The sequence below is a fragment of the Mauremys mutica genome, chromosome 2 (assembly GCF_020497125.1).
Source record: "Mauremys mutica isolate MM-2020 ecotype Southern chromosome 2, ASM2049712v1, whole genome shotgun sequence".
In the NCBI taxonomy this organism is placed as follows: Eukaryota; Metazoa; Chordata; order Testudines; family Geoemydidae; genus Mauremys; species Mauremys mutica.
In genome coordinates, this window is record NC_059073.1 from 203,245,004 (window position 1) to 203,262,195 (window position 17,192).

Consider the following 17,192-nt stretch of genomic DNA (forward strand, 5'->3'; position numbering starts at 1 on the left):
AGAAATTTCAAATTCTCTTCCCTGATTGGTCCTCAGGTCAGGTGCCTACCAGGTACTATTTTTAACCCTTTACTAACTATTCATGACAAATGGCCAAAATTTGCTATCCTTATTTGAGCAAAATTCCTATTGGAGATAATAAGAGTTTTGCTCAATTAAGGACTGCCGAATCTGGTCCGCAATAAACAGTGCAACAAAATGTCCAGGGCTAGCAATCAGACACCTTGCACAAATTCACTTACAATTAATTTGCTTAAAATTCAAAATAAATTTGAAGGAAAGAATTTAGAAAGCCTGATTCTCATTTACACTAAAATCCCTTTACACTGCTCTAGCTATAGAAAGAGGCCTTAAGGCATGTGTAAACATAATTTATAGCCACAATTAGGCCCATTTACATTGATAGAATGGTGTAAAGGAACGTTAGTATTAATGAGAATCAGGCCTAAATTTTCCTTCTCTTGCCGTTCTCTGTCCTTGTTTCCATCTCTTCCAATTTTTGACTATTCTTGTTTTTCGGTTACTCTCTTTCTCCTTTGGGATCTGACCCTGTGCCCACTAAAGTTAATCACAAAGTTTCCATTTACTTCACTGGTACAGAATTAGACCTTTCTTGCTTTCACTTCCAATCCTCCTCGTTCCCAGGTTTCTTCCCTCCACTATTTGTCTCTCCTCCTCTCAGTTCTAGTTCCTCCATTTTCCCACAGCTTCCTTCACTACTCTCCCTTCTGTGCTTCACTCTTCTGCTCATTGCTTCACCATATATATGCATGAGCAGCACAGTGAAACTGGCTAGCTTCTGGTGAGATCAGAGATGCTGTTAATTTCACGTGGCTGCATTCATATAGAGTGGAGTCTCTGCACCCTGGTTATTAGCCTCTAGCTGCTGGAATCCAAATCTCAAAACTTCCACGTAGAAAAAACCACTTGCCTACAGAGTTAGTAACCAGGTCTGGCATAATATACTATAGTATAATGGAGAATTTTCTTATCTTGTTAGCAGAAGTACTAAGCTAATACCCCTTCTTCTGTGCATGCCAAGAACATATAAAATATGATTTACTGTTAAAATGACTGGTATGTACAATATGCAACAATATCCTATACACTAAAATTGTAAAGATGTAATTCACATTTGTACAGCTTTACATTTATTTTCAGTATACTGAAAAAATAACAAAAATAGGCAGCATGAAAATAAAAGCTGATGATGTATGTTGAACTTACAACACAAAAGAGAAAAACAGGTTCACACTTATCTCTAAATGTCTGCAGGGTCACAATGCTGTCAGCCTCTGCCTAAAATAAGGACAAATAGATTATGATTAGATAGATAGATAGATATTTGAGAACTTTTACAGAATGATTCTCAAACCGTGGTTCTGTGGATCAATAGTAGTCCTTAAAACACTTGCTGGTGATCAAACTTGCTGGTCACATGGGGCAGGCTTTCCTTCTTGTTTACAGCTGCTAAATCACATTAAAAGTACTGTGTCCTAATATTGCTTTTTGAGGTAAATAATGGCTGTAATTGCAATTGGACAGAAGGATCACACATGGGAAAGTCCCATGGCATTTCAATGGGAGAGAAAGTGGTCTATTGTATTAACTCTCTGTTAAGATGTGGTCCACACTATATAAAGATTTGAGAATCCCATGAATAACATTTATTAACAGTTACTTCTTGTTTTATGAATGTATTTTACATATATACGCAAATTCAAAAACTGTTTGAACTAACACTGGTGAATTATACGTGGCAAGGTTTTAACATAGTATTTATTTAAAAATAACTAGATCACAAGCACTATATAATATTGTTGTTCAATTTATCAATGATAGTGGTACTAATTGAAGGGAGACCTGAATGGAAATGAACGGTTTACACTTCTGGGTCACCAGAGTCCTGAATTAATACAATCACTCTTGGGTGAAAGGTATGATGTTAATGATACAGTATAACAACCCCAAATAATAATATTTCAGTTGTAAACATTTACATATGCTGGCAGGAATAAATTACGGATCTAAAGTAAATCCAGATGAAGGGACAGCGGCTAGATATATGAAACAGATGGAATGAACAGGCTTGATCTCTTATTTTAAAAGCTACGCAGGGTTCCAAATAGCCTGGAAAGTAGAGGTATGGCTGAAAACCTGGGATCTGATTCTGGTCTCACAATGGTTTTGCATTAGTATAACCTTATTGACTTCAGTGGTATGAGATTACAATTCGTTGTTTGGTGTTTTGGGCTGTTGCTCTATGTTTTGTATGTACACACCTATGTGTGTATGACATTTTTAAAAAAGCTTTAAATATTTTATATATAATATTTTATATATTTTATATATATATGGGGTTGGATTTTTAGAATCCAGGTTTAATAGGAGGAGATCTGTGTAAAAGATCTGTAGGATAAAAACCTTGCGGACTTGTCTGTTGACTTAATGGTAGTGATTACACATTTGTATGTCGGAGACCTACAATGATCCCCATTAAAAGAGCATTTGCCAACGGTCACTACATAGTGGTATCTGCAATTAGACAGTTTTGCTCTGTGTTTACAGCTGAAGATATCAGTGGTAACTCTTTTGGTAATGGTTAGCGCATGATGCTTTTTAATGGCTATTGCCATAGGCAAGACAGGTTGCTTCTGTCATCTTGCTCTCTGGAGCTTCAGAGAATGCAACAAAAACAATTTGCAGCCACAGTGACAAGTATTATAAGCTTGATAGTTCAATATCTGGATGGGAACTCAGAATGAAACTGAAACACATATCTTCAGTGCATTAGATTGTAGCTGCCATTTTATCTTGCTCTTCTGGTTTAATTTTTTTCTCAAAAACATTTTTATTTTTTTAATCTATTTGTTTTTCAGCTTCCCCCTCTTTGTTCCTTTTTAAATATAACATAGCAAATTATACAGAAAAGCAACAAAAACAAAAGGAAGTTACTGACCTGATTTTCAGAAGTGATGAGCACCCACAACTTCTATGGTCTTCAGTGGAAGTTGTGGGTGCTCAGCACTTCTGAAAGTCAGACTATATGGTTATGCAATGTTAAGACTTGGATTTTTAAACATGCAAGTCGGTATATTCAGAGATATGGTCCCCCCAGTAATCTCAACTCTATCTTATAGTATGTATGCATTATAAGAATGTTCTTCATTATACTATTGTCTAGTATGTCTTTTCCATAATTAACGTGTATGATTCTAGCTTATCCCTTCTCTTATTATAGATCCTTCCCTATCCATTATACACTTTGATCGTCCTCTTTTAAGAAGACATTCAGAAAAAGAGATAAGCAAGCCAAATTCACCACTGACTTCACTGGTACTCAGAAACTATGGTGATAGGTACACAAGAAATAGATAGATAAAGAAATACATTTGACACTGAAGTTCTAAATAGAATTTGCATCCTTACCACAGCAAAATGTAAAAGGTCATCTTCACCATGCTCATTTTTTAGTTTTCTGAATAAATTTACCACAGCTTTGCAAGGCCCACACCAAGCCTGATAAACATCTATTACTGAAAGTATAAAAAATTAGAATAAAACTCATCTGTTTCATATAGTTTATAAAATGAAATGCTTTTGTAAATGTATAGGGTTAGTCCTGCTGTGGCATTGGCATACATGTATTTCTAAATCTATTTCTGGTTTCTTTTTCTTCTGAAAAACATTAAGTTTTGGTATTATCTTACACAAATTAGGTTTCAACTTAAATATCTTAGTCTGTAAGAGTATTTATTTATGTATATATTTTGTGATGGGGAATGCAGATATATTAATGTCTCCTTCCCCTATCCCTTTGTCTTGGTTGCCCTTCCTTTCCTGTGCCCACTGTTAGTTGTCTCTCCCTCCTTTGGCCTTTTTATCAGTTGTCTCTTTCCATGCCCTGACCCTCCTTTTTTGGGCTGTTTCCCTCCTTCCTAAGATCATGTATGCTGTCTCTCTCTCAACCTCACTCACAACCCATTGGCTTTCTCTCTTGCTCCACTGATCACTTCACCCACAATCTGCTCTCCCTCTTTAGACAGCATTCCTAATAAATTTAACAGATATTGATGCTAAGCTTACATACAAACTGAGGGGAGTGAAGAAAATACATACTATGTACACTCTTGAAACCACACCATTTATAACACAATTGCTTTTGTCTTATGCCAGATACAATTGTGCATGAATAGGCACATAAAACTCATTCTGCTGATTAGTTCAATTTTACTGGGTAATTGAAAATATTGACCTATCAGGGCTTTCACTTACCCCTTCCAAGACATGAAGTCTTTTCAGAGCTTTTTTTTTTAAAAAAAAAAACCACCCATGCATGGTATCCAGTATGGTTTAAATTCACTGCTTTGCAAAAGAGTGTGTGAAAGGCACTCATCACTACAGAACAATTTTGTGTTTGAATTGCAGGCAGACACAATGCACTGGGTCTTTGTATCTTTTGTGTGATTGGATTGATATTGTGATAGTTCCAAAATGGCCAATGCGAGAGGCACAGCTGGGCGTTATATGGAGGAGCCATGAGATCTGAGTTCACATGGATTAATTTGCCAGGAACTCCTTTCGTACTATAGGTGGCATGGAGTGCCAGTGACCATACATCCAGTCTTTAGGCTGGTGAAGCAACTGTGGAGTGGCTACAGTGCAGACTTGTGTTTTGCCCCCAGTTTAGGAGTGTGAATTTCAAATCCTTCTGAGTCTTCATGTAAAATAGCTACACAGAGCATATTCTGTGTTTGACCCTAGAAGCATTTGGAGCTCAGCCAAGAATGCAAATAATTTTAGGAGGCTGCAGGACCAGGCCTTACTTAGGCTTTATGGAGGTTTCTAGAACTCTTTGCTTTGAGGGGCAAGCCACAGGAAGTGGCAGTTAGACAAAGGGTGTGCACAGTGAGAAGTAACTGGGCAGGAAGAGGTCACAAAAATAAAAAGACTGATAAAAATGCACACACATTTCATTATGTGAGATTAATAGAAAAAATAATAGTACCTGTTACACCTTTAGTCAGCAACATTTCATCCCATTGACTTTGATTGGTTATTACTGCCTGAGATAAAACAAACCCAGAATTTAATATCTCTAAAAATGTCAACAATGTTATTGAACTCTAGAATTATTCAAATAACAAACAAGATTTATACCTGTAGTTGAACTTCTTTCTTCTTTCCTGCCATTTTCCTGTGATCACATGAAACACAGCAAAACATAAAACACTTCTAAAATATACTATTGTTGCTCCGTAAGTTTAGCTCCATATAAATTGTGGCTTGGGGAACTGATTTGCACAAAATGCCTTTTCCACACAGTAGTATTCTATGGGCGAGATCCTCAGCTGATTAAGATCAGCATAGCTCCACTAAAGTCAATGTGGCTATATCGATTTACACCAGCTGAGGATTTATCCCTAAATACAGCTGACTTCACTAGAGCTAAACTGATTGGCACTAGCTAAGGATCTTATCTTGAAATTCACTATTTATTTACAGATATAGATATAGCACAGGAAACCACATTACAAAGTTCACATTTTCAACATGTCTTCAGGACATTTAAGTCCCCATGTCGTTCTATCTCCCATTGCGCTGATGAGACTGCCTACACGGGCACTGGGTGGAATGGAAGTTGCTGTGACATGGACATATTTCCACAAAGTATTGGAGTAAGAGCTTCAACTCAAAGGGCATCAATTCAAACTTTGTTATTCATGATCTAAGATATATTTAGCCTAATGACCTGCACATAACTCATTATAAGGTTAAGATTTTTGACATGATTATTTTGAGTAAAAGTTACAGACAGTTCATGGGCCATAAACAAAAATTCACAGAAGCCCACGATCTAAACTTATCCAGACCAGGCCTTTCCCTCATTCTAATGTTAATATATATCCTTGTTCTTTGTAGATGATTTTCTACAGATAACTGAATAGGGTTTTGTAGAAAAGCTAACTTGATTTATTTATTAGTACGTTTTTAGTTAAGTTTCAGTTTATTTTCAATTAGTAGATGAGATCCTTTCCCAGTCCATGATGTACTATACCATTTTTGTTTCTTTTACAATTGAAATAAAATGTTTAGGTACAAAGCCACTGATTTGAGGGGAAAAATACACATCTATCAATATCTGAACTCCAGTTTTAAAACTAAAGAGGAATGAATATCTCACTGGACAGGTAGTGGGATACAAAACATTTCACGTTCAGGCCACTGATTCAAATCAGTTGTTTCTATCTAACAGCTGTTGGGAGACCAACATAAACATGAATTGGTGGCCTCAGTCCATTTCCTAGTGCACAAGAGTTCATTTAGCAAAATCACCACCATGACTGTCATTCTTGTTGACAATATTGCCAGAGAAGTCAAGCATATGCACACTGAATGGTCCTGTCAATTCTGTAGTTGGTCCCTTCAGACTAGGGTTGAGGCATATTGGCAGCTGAGAGAAATCTTGTCCTGCTGCTTGCTTGTGTACCTGTTCTGTGGAAAAGAGAACTTCACTTTCTATGTATGTCAGCCCGGCATCTTTCACCAAAAAATAAAATAAAATAAAACAAAACTTAAAAGTACAGGTTTATTCAAAAAACTTCAATTTGGACAGTGGGCCTGCGCCATTGGCATGTGGCAATATATTTATATCTAGGCATTTTATCTCCCTCCTTACACTATCCAAAATAGCTTAGGGGACATGGTGCATAAAAAACTGCCAGGTCATGACATGCTTTATGAATTTACCAATATTAGTAACTAGTATTCAACAAATTTGGTCTTTTCCTGGTTGTTAGCCACTATCACAGAGAGATCAGGAGAATCACACTCTTACATGATCATTAATAGCCCCATAACACATACAACATAGCACCAGGCATGCATATACTTCCCAACTGACATGCACATAGTCCCCAACGTGCTGACACATATTCCCAGATTGCAATGCACACACACAATATGCTACCACACACAAATACACACACCCTGACTGGCACATGATGCAAAGATATACAGTGCTGAGATGACATATGAATACACAAATTTCCTTCACACATGCAGATGCACAAAATGCTAAGTCACAAACTGGCACAACAGGTTCTCACACTAACAAATCTTGACAAAACATACGGTGTGACAAACAAATGCCCCCTCTGCCTGAGACACACCCAGCCTGGAGACTCACAATACCCTGAAATTCAATCATTCTCCTAGGTACATTGCTGCGCACATCATCTCACCAACACACACAGACAACACATCAGCACACACATATGCTCAATATCTCATGCATATTGACAAATTCACATGCAGACAACACTGACACATAATAATGCACACATGCATGTGCTGACAGACAAATCACCACATACCCATACACATCCACCCACACGCATCTATGCATATGCATACACACAGGGGACACACAACTTTAACACACACCTGTACACAAACCACACATAAGCAGACTTAGGGCCCCAAGAAGCTCCAGGTGCTCCCAGTTTAATCTGTCCCCCCTCCCCCATACCACTCATCTTATTTAACATGGTCTCTTTAACAGTGTGTTAACATTGTTGGATTATTATTTGGTTTGTGGAAATAATACCATTAGTGTTGTAGAGGGTGGCTAAAGGATAAGGGCTTTTTTTTTCCAAAATATTCCTCCTTACAGCCCCCAACAGGGTAGCATTACCTGTGTGTGCACAAGACACCCTTTGCACACACCTAGTGCTGACACACATCTGCATACACGTGACACTGGCACACACCTGTACACAGACAGAAACATGAAACTGACACCTGCACACACATGCGACAGACAGGCACACATCTGCGACACTGGCGCATGCTTGCGCACACCCACACGTGAAACACTGGCATACCCCTGTACACATCCATGCAACAGACACACGCCCAACACTGACACACACCTGCACACACACACACACACGGGCGGCACCAACACCCCGTGCACACACAGGGCTCACACTCGTGCACACACCCCGAGCGCTCTGGCACACGCTACGCGCACGCCCCAGCCTGCATAGGGCTGTTACGGCGACGGCAGCAGCAGCACGCGGCTAGCGGCGGTTAACGGCCTCCTCTCCACCACTCACCCCTCCCCCAGCCTTCGCCCGACGGGCCCAACCAGAGGGAGCGAGAACGTGCCAAGACCATTGGTCCCGCCCCCTCGTCACTGCTCCGCCCACTTCTCCACCCGCCCTCGCTCGTCAAGGGTGGGTGCGGCTCTCGGAGAGCAACGCGCATGCGCGACTCTGATAAAGCGCGCGGGTGCGGGAGGGGCGCGGTCGTAGAGAACGGGGTGGGTGATTAGCTGCAAAGCAGCCGCGCGGGGTTGTAGTATGGCGCGGTCTCCCGGCCTCCCTTCTTTCTGCCCACTGTTGGGGGGAGGGCGACTAATCCGAATTCATCCCTCTTCTTGCTGAGCGTCTAGACTCTAGCTGGTGCTGCATTGCGGGCTGGAGGGGAGAAGCTTGGCGGTGCAGGGATTTTGGCGGGAAGGGGAGGTTTAGGCAATAGGACATTAGCCTCCGATTATTCTTTTCCCCAGTGCTGCTCAGAGGTGGGGTCAGGGGACACCTCCCTCGGTGGGTAGTGTTAGCGCTGGCTAAGTGCTGTCTGCCATCAGTCACCCCTGCCTACCTCCACCTCTGCACTGTCTAGGATTTAGCAGCAATATGGCCCGTGTCTATTATTGGAGAAGGAAGCTCTAAGCCCCCTGAGTGGGACCTGGAGTCTGGTTTGTTCCTCTAGCTCTGTGGGTATGCATGGTGCTTGACACAGCTTTTAGCTATGAAACAGGAATATGGGCAGCACTCAAAATTCAGTTGGGTTACTAAAAGGCATAGATTAAGGTTCTTTTTTAGGGTTTATGGAAAATGGCTTTTGCTCAATGGGGTGTGGAGAGGGAAAGCAGCCTACGCATTGGACACCTCCCAGGATGTTGGAAAACTTGCAGTGTTAGATTTAGTTATCTAGTCCTAGGCTGTGCAGGGATGATAGATTTCTAGTTCTCCTTATGCAATCCATGGCATTAACGGGGATCCCAATGTTATCTAGCAACTAAGAAAAATCTTTGGGTATTGAATTCACTTTGCACCTTATCCTTTTTTTGTGATATCTGAGGTTTAATTGGGAAAGACACCATTCCTATATCTGCTGTGCTAAGTAAAATACTTGTGGGAAGGGATAGTAAGTGATGCAACTATGAAAAGCATATGTAGGTCAACATCTGAATGACCACTAAACGTGTGAAGACTATTTTTCTTTTACACATACTAATCACTTACATTGTAATTATGTGTGTAATGTGTGATGTAAAGGAAATAGTGGTCTAGATCAGTGGTCTCCAAACTTTTTTGATTGTGCCCCTATCAGTAAAAAAATTTTGAGCACGCACCCCCCTGCTGTGCCGCCTCTACCATTTTTGCCAAAGCAGAGCGCTCGAAAAGGAAAAGAAAAGAAAAGGGACGCTCGGACTCCTGCCTGAACTCCCGAAGCGCAAAAAAACCCAAAAACAACCCACTCCTGCTGTGCACCCCACTTTGGAGCCGACTGGTCTAGATCATATGCTGATCCCGATCCATAAAATGCTTTGGCTTAAGTTGGAGAAAAGTTGTTTGCATAGTATTTCAAAACAAAGAAATTAAAGGAGAACTTAATCCTCTTTCAGTAAAGTTGGAAGCTTTTAGGTTTGAGTGACTCTAATTTTGTTCTAGAAAAGAGACAAGAATTGATGCACTAGAAATCAGTCTTACAGAACAAACAACCAACGTAAAACTTGTGATGTAGGTAGCCCTTTATTTTAAACTAATCTAATTATTTGAAAACTAGTATCTGACTGGAAGGGACCTTGAGTCATCTAGTCCAGTTCCCTGCAATCACTGCAGGACTAAATATTATCTAGACCTTCCCTGACCAGTGTCTGTCTAACCCAGGGGTTCTCAAACTGGGGGTTGGGACCCCTCAGGGTCATAAGGTTATTACGTGGGAGGTCGTGAGCTGTCCACCTCTATCCCAAACCCCGCTTTTCCTCCAGTATTTATAATGGTGTTACACATATAAAAAGTGTTTTTAATTTATAACGAGGGGTGGTATTCAGAGACTTGCTATGTGAAAGGGGTCACCAGTAAAAAAAGTTTGAGAGCCACTGTCAAACCTGCTCTTAAAATTTCCAATGATGAAGATTCCACAATCTCTTAGGCAATTTATTCCAGTGCTTAACTGCCCTGACGGGAAGTTTTTCCTCATGTCTGACCTTAACTGCCCTTGCTGCAATTTAAGTCCATTGCTTCTTGTCCTATCCTCAGAGGTTAAGGAGAACAATTTACCCCCTCTTCCTCATAACCTTTTTATGTACTTGAAAACTGTTATCATGCCTCCCTCAGTCTTTGCTTCTCCAGACTAAACAAACCCAATTGTTTCAATCTTCCCTCATAGGTCATGTTTTTTAGACTTTTAATCATTTTTGTTGATCTTCTCTGGAGTTTTCCCTAATTTGTTAACAGCTTTCCTTAAATGTGGTGCCCAGAACTGGGCGTAATACTCAAGTTGAGGCCTAATCAGCACAGAGTAGAGCAAAAGAATTATTTCTTGTCTTGCTTACAACACTCCTACCAATACATCCTAGAATGATGTTTGCTTTTTTTGCAGCCACGTTACACTGACTCTCATTTAGCTTGTGATCCACTATAACTCCCAGATCCTTTTCTGCAGTACTCCTTCCTCGGCAGTCATTTCCAATTTTGTATGCGTATGACTAATTGTTCCTTCCTAAATGGAGTATTTTACATTTGTTCTTATGGAATTTCATCCTATTTACCTCAGACCATTTCTCCAGTTTGTCCAGATCATTTTGAATGTTAATCCTATCCCCCAAAGCACTTGCAACCCCTCCCAGCTTGGTATCATCCACAAACTTTAAGTGTACTTTCTATGCCATTATCAAAATCATTGATGAAGTTATTGAACAGAACTGGACCCAGTGTTACAAAATTCTCTGTTACTTGCACACTCTAGGGCAGTGGTCCCCAACATGGTGCTTGTGGGCACCATGGTGCCCACCAGGGCATTTATATGTGCCCGCCTAGTGCCCAGCAGGGGAGAGAAGCCGCGGCACTGCGCCTGCTGGGGACAGAGAACTCTGGGACTGCGGGCGCCAGTGTTCTCTGTCCTCCCGGCTTCTCTATGCACTGGCCAGAACTGGCACCAAAAAAACCCAAACCACTCTGACTCTGCAGAATGGATGGAATGCTGCCCCAGGCACGTGCTTGCTCCACTGGTGCCTGGAGCCAGCTCTGTATGTGAGTAATTGTTGGCGCCCGCCACACTCTTCTGAAAACATGAATGTGCTGCTGGCCACAAAAAGGTTGGGGACCACTGCTCTAGGGGCACTCACCTTTATCCAGTTCCTAGGGCTTAGGGCATAGCCCTCTTAATTCAGACATCCACCCTTACCCAATTCCTAGGGCTCAGGGTGTAACCTTCTGTGGGTTTCCAGGACCTTTTACCAGTGAAAAAGCCTTACACAGTAATATCTTTATCCTCTATTTATTAACAATTACCAAGCAGAATGCACATGCTAATCATACAGTGCTATGTTCACCAATCCTGATCAGGCAGGCGGACTTTCTCTGTTGGCCAGGCAAGGTCAGTCTCGTTTAGATTCTGGTTGCTGCACATCACGGTCACGCATAGGATTCTTAGCAGCTTTGATCTTAGGCTGTGTCTTAGAGGTGAGTTCTTCCTCCAGGTCTTTCCTTCTTATTCTTCAGTTCTTTTCTGCTGGTCTCCTTGGACCCCAGTTTATATAGTGAAACTTGAGTCCTGCTTAGCTATACCTTAACCAATCATTTTACTAAGATTTTACTAATCAATCCTAACATTTTAACAAAATTCTCTAACCTAGTCATACCCCACCACCTTAATTTACACCTAGCAAAATTAATTATGTAACAGACAAACAGTCAAAGAACCAGACAGATCATACAAACAAACAATAGAGAAGCGGGGACCATAAAACAATAAAGAAACGAGGATTTCACAATCACAGCTATTGATAAGCGGTTTCTTGCCAGACAGAATGCTATCAGACTAAGTTTTCTTTAACTATGTTAAGATCTGTTTCTTTATCTGGTGATGCTATTAGGACTGGATCTCCTTCTTACCGGCCCGATATTACATTGTTTTAATGTAATTTAGATGGAATGTGAGGATGTGACTTCCTGCTTCTTAGGTGATGGTGGCTGCTCTCCTAATATGGCTGCAGAAAAAGGCCTTATACTTACACCCAAACTGATCCCTGGAGGACCCCACTCAATATGCCCTTCCAGCTTGACTGAACAACTGATAACTACTCTCTGGGAATGGTTTTACAATCAGTTATACACCCACCTTATAGTAGCTCCATCTAGGTCAGGGGTTCTAGCAACACATTTTTGGTGGCCTCAGAATGCAGCCACCAACTCATGCTGGTGGCCGTACTGATACTTTTTCCTACAATTATTTATTTTTCCTGAAGTTAATAAAGTAATATGCACATATATACATCCTAATCATTGTAATTTATTTATGTAAAGTTTGATTTGGTTTTTTTTCAGACTCAATAATAAAAATAATGTAGTTAGCCCTATTGTTTATTGGATCTGGGTGCAGATGTGGTCGCCCCACCTCAAAAAAGATACATTGGACTTGGAAAAGGTTCAGAAAAGGGCAACAAAAATGAGGAGAGATTAGTAAGACTGGGACTTTTCAGCTTGGAAAAAAGATGACTAAGGGGGGATATGATAGAGGCCTATAAAATCATAACTGGTATGGAGAAAGTAAATAAGTGTTATTTACTCCTCATAATACAAGAACTAGGGGCCACCAAATAAATTAATAGGCAGCGGATTTAAAACAAAAGGAAATATTTTTTCACACAATGCACAGTCAGCCTGTGGAACTCCTTGCCAGAGGATGTTGTGAAGGCCAAGATTATAACAGGGTTCAAAAAAGAACTAGATACTTTGATGGAGGTTAGGTGCATCAATGGCTATTAGCCAGGATGGGCAGGGATGGTGTCTCTACGTTCTGTTTGCCATTTGATGATTACTTGTTCTGTTCGTTCCCTCCGGGGCACCTGGCATTGACCCCTGTTGGAAAACAGGATATTGGGATAGATGGACCTTTTTGTCTGACCCAGTATGGCCATTCTTATGTTCTAACAGAATAGAAGCACTACTGCTCTTCTGTTTCTGGATCCAGAGTCTCCAATAGCTCGTCCATCGGTCGGTGCATTTGTGCCATCTGTAGTCTTGCTGCTTCCTGTTCCGATTGTCTCCTCCTCCGAGTTCCCTCCTGTATGGATGCTTGTGATGCATGTTGTGACTTCGGAGCCTTTGCTAATTGTAGTGCACTTTGTTGTATGCTCGCCATGATTCAACCTACGAAGTAGTTCGACCAAACACTTGAAACTCGTGTTCTCTAGCTCAGTGTCCGTCTGTGACGGGGAGGACTGGCCCCACACTGGGAGTGAGAGGGTTAACCCTTCCCTGCTGGCAGAAGAAGCCATGCCCCCGAGGCTCTGCTGGGCTTGCTCCAACTGGGAGTCCAGTATAAAAGCCTGCAGAGCTGTTCAGTCAGGGCTGGCGGCTGAGGAAGGAAGATGCCGAGTGGAGGCCTTAGCCCAGGAGCAGTTGCGACCCTTATTGGAGAAAGCTGAGTGTCCGAGACAAATGAGGTTCGAGTAGCCTTTTAATGGGAGAGGAGCAACGGAAAGCAGCACAATGAGGTTTAAAGCTAAATAGCTGTGTTTATTTTTAACGGGGGGAGAGTTGTTACAACTTGGGCCAGGGAAGGGTAATTTGTTAACCAGGATATTATTAAAGTACGAATACACCGAAGATGATATCAAAATACAAACGCACCTGAAATATTGTCAACATACAAATGCATACAACTTACTATTTTACACTGAGTGGAACAGGGAAAACAAGGAAGGGAAGATACTAGGCAACAGTAATTAGCCAGAGGTAGTATCACAGGAAAAACATACACTGCTTTATACCCAGTAAAGGGGGTACAAAATGGGAGAACTTAGGCAAAGACAAAGTGTCTATAAAAAACTTAAAATCCACATACCACACTCCAGATACAACTGACCAGCACCATGGACACCGAATACATGGCAGATTGGTGGGACGTGGCTTTGACATGACATGACACGAGCCGGCAAAATCCGGAGGAGACTCCTGGCTGATAGGGTGATCAGGCCTCTCAACTAACACGCGGGGACTCCTATTGATTTTGGCGCGGGATACAGTTTTATCTGGGGTCCCTTACTCATGCCAGCGTCGGATTGGTTCCTAGCTCCTTCGCCTTCTGGGTTCCGGGCTGGAGCCCTCTACGTAAACAGGGGGTTGCACCCAGCACGCTTGCATTTTTGCACACGGCACTGACCCATGGGCGGCAGGCTTGTATAATTTTTGGTGGTGCCCAAGTGGATCCGTCCCATCCATAGGATGCCTACCCCTACCTTATGCTTCAGGGGAACGTGGGGTCCAGGGTGGCCTGGGGGGCTAGCAGGGTGCCTGGCGCCAACAGCAGCGAGCAACCCTGCTCCGCCTAGCCTCTTCCCACACCGCCCCCACTCCACCTCTTCCCCAAAGCCCCTGCCCCTGAGCAATGCCGGGAGCTGGCGAGGTTGAGCAGAGTGGGCTGGGGCCAGGTCACTCGCTGCTGCCGGTGCCAGGCCCCCCGCTAACACTGCAGGCTGCCCTGGACCCCATCACCCCCTGAAGCACAAGGTAGGGGTAGGCACCACCATGTTGTGCGACAAACACTTGACAAAATTACTGGACTTAGTGACGGACAATGCGGGCTGGTGGGTATTATGTCATTCAATCATTCAACCAATAAAATTGCACACATTTTGCCACTGAAAAAAACCAAAAAAACAGTAACCTAGCTAATAAATAAAAATAATAATAAATTCAACTCATATAATTAATGAAAAATGTGTGTATACTGTATATGAGATTATATGAGAAATGAAAATGAGCTTGCTTTGGGATTTTACAAGGCACTTATCATTTAAACACATTTGGTACCTTGAATAATGATAACACTTCTTGCAAATCACATAAATAGGGAACCCATGGTTCCCTTCCCTCAACCCATTGCAAAAGCACAGGGGTTATTGCTGGCTGCCCTAGGGCTGCAGAAAACCATATGGGCAAAACATATGGAAAGAAGAGGATCAATTTATACAGAGGGCTGAAGGAGACTCCCATAATGCATTAATTAACACTTAATAAATACATCAAAATTAAATACATTACAGAGATAAGAACCTGTCATGACAGACTTTACTTCATGAGAAGCTCCAGAGAAAGAAGACCCAGAGGGAGTAATGGGAGGGGCAATCCTAGGGAGACCAAAGGGGCTGGTAGAGGGAGCAGACAGAGAGCAAGGGTAGAGGCAGAGTCACTGCAGGGTTGATCCAGTCTTCTGCCTCTCCCCAGTAGATGGAAACACTGATCACTATAGGAGGAAACAATAGAGTGGAATGCCCAGAAGAATGAATGACTTGAGGACAATTTTCTGAAGGGACCCTTACCCTTGCAGAGCTTTTCTGGCTCCAACACTTACATTTCTATACAGGGCGGTTTGGCCCACAGAAATAAAAACCTGCACATCTTCCATGTGTTTTTGGACCAATGGAAAAAAGCAGGTACAATTCATGTGACTTTTAAAATTGCCTATGAAACTGAGTTAACAAAATAAATGAGCTTATGAACAACCAGAAATATACTGTACTTCTCAAGTGAAAAAAATATAAATGGACTTCTTGGCAAAGAAATTGTAAGTTTTTTCTTACCGGAAAAGTCACAAACTGTCTGGAAAGGAAGAGTAGACTGAATTACTCGCCTCGGTGAAATTAAATATCCAGAGAATTACTGGGCTTGTGATGATGATGACCAGGGCTTGCTCACCTGTGGCTCCCCGTCTGTGCTGTGGAGGCACAGCCAGGCAGGTCTGCATCTGCAAGTAGGCACCCTGCCTCAGTTGCAGCTCCCATGGGCCCTGCTAGCCAATAGACTGGGAGCCTCCCGGCCAATGGAAAGGGCTGGGCTGGGGAGCGGAAGGCAAAGGGGGAGATTGTAGGGAGCTTTGGAGGAGGGGAGGCAATGGGGGAGGGGAGTGGTCTGGCACAAAGGGCAGGGCTCTCTGGAGAGGAGTGACAGGGGCACAGGGGTCATTGGGAGTCTCTCGAGGGGGCAGAGGGTTGTGTGGGTCTCTGTGGGGCAGGGGGCTGTGATGGACGGAGCCAGCTGCAACCTGGGTCTGCTCTGCAGGGGCTGTTGCTATAGTCCCCGCAGGAAGCCCCCCTGTCCTGTGTATTTTATGCCAGCCCCGGGGTGCCCATCGCTGCTCCTTTCCCCCGCCCCCGGCTCCATCTGTCTGTCCCCACAGCTCCCGGCTGTGTCCGTGTGTCTGTCTGTCCCACAACCCCCCGGCTGTGTCCGTGTGTCTGTCTGCCCCCACAGCCCCCGGCTGTGTCCGTGTGTCTGTCTGTCCCACAACCCCCCGGCTGTGTCCGTGTGTCTGGCTGCCCCCACAGCCTCTGGCTGTGTCCGTGTGTCTGGCTGCCCCCACAGCTCACTGGCTGTGTCCGTGTGTCTGGCTGCCCCCACAGCTCACCGGCTGTGTCAGTCCGACAGGAACAGACCCTGCTGCTCGCTCTGCCCAGGGCTGAGAGCCGCTGCCTGTGGCTCCCTCCCCGTCCCTGCTGTGGGGGCATGGCCAGGCAGCTCTGGCACCGCCCCCTGCAGTTCCCATTGGCTGGGGTTCCCGGCCAATGGGCTTTGAGCTGAGTCAGCGCTGGGGCCTCTCCAGGGCTGGGGGGAGCTGCTTGTGGGGAGCGGGAGAGCTGCCCCTGAGGTGAGAGCGTCCCACATTGCTGACCCCTGGCACAGGGACCCCAAAGTACAGGGCCTGGGGCCCAAACATTGGTGGAGCTGGGCCCACCTTCAGGAATATTGCTGGAGCATGGGCCCCAACGGGCCCATATAACTCGTCGCCTATGCTGACTGACCTGACCGACAATTGGCCAGGCCAGAAATTGGGGCAAAGGTCTAGGGTTGCGACATGCCCCTGTGGCCGATTGTCGGTCCATCACGAAAGGG

At 43.3% G+C, this 17,192-nt stretch overlaps 1 protein-coding gene across 11 annotated transcripts in view; it reads right to left on the reverse strand.

Moving 5' to 3' along the window:
- The window catches only part of NME8 (NME/NM23 family member 8), a 34,203-nt gene extending 26,054 nt beyond the window's left edge, over positions 1–8,149 (reverse strand). For 3 of the 11 annotated variants that reach the window (XM_045007564.1, XM_045007566.1, XM_045007565.1), the window contains exons 1-6: positions 8,006–8,120; positions 6,491–6,540; positions 5,161–5,197; positions 5,009–5,066; positions 3,430–3,536; positions 1,228–1,299 (exon numbers count right to left, since the gene is read on the reverse strand). In XM_045007564.1, the coding sequence (XP_044863499.1) occupies positions 1,228–1,299; positions 3,430–3,536; positions 5,009–5,066; positions 5,161–5,193 (270 nt within the window). In that variant the 5' untranslated portion in view covers positions 5,194–5,197; positions 6,491–6,540; positions 8,006–8,120. Of the gene's footprint in view, positions 1–1,227; positions 1,300–3,429; positions 3,537–5,008; positions 5,067–5,160; positions 5,198–6,336; positions 6,541–6,750; positions 6,804–7,696; positions 7,733–8,005 lie in introns of those variants that run through there. The other 8 variants (XM_045007574.1, XM_045007568.1, XM_045007571.1 and 5 more) reach the window with 8 other exon arrangements.
- Between the last annotated feature and the right edge of the window lie 9,043 nt (positions 8,150–17,192).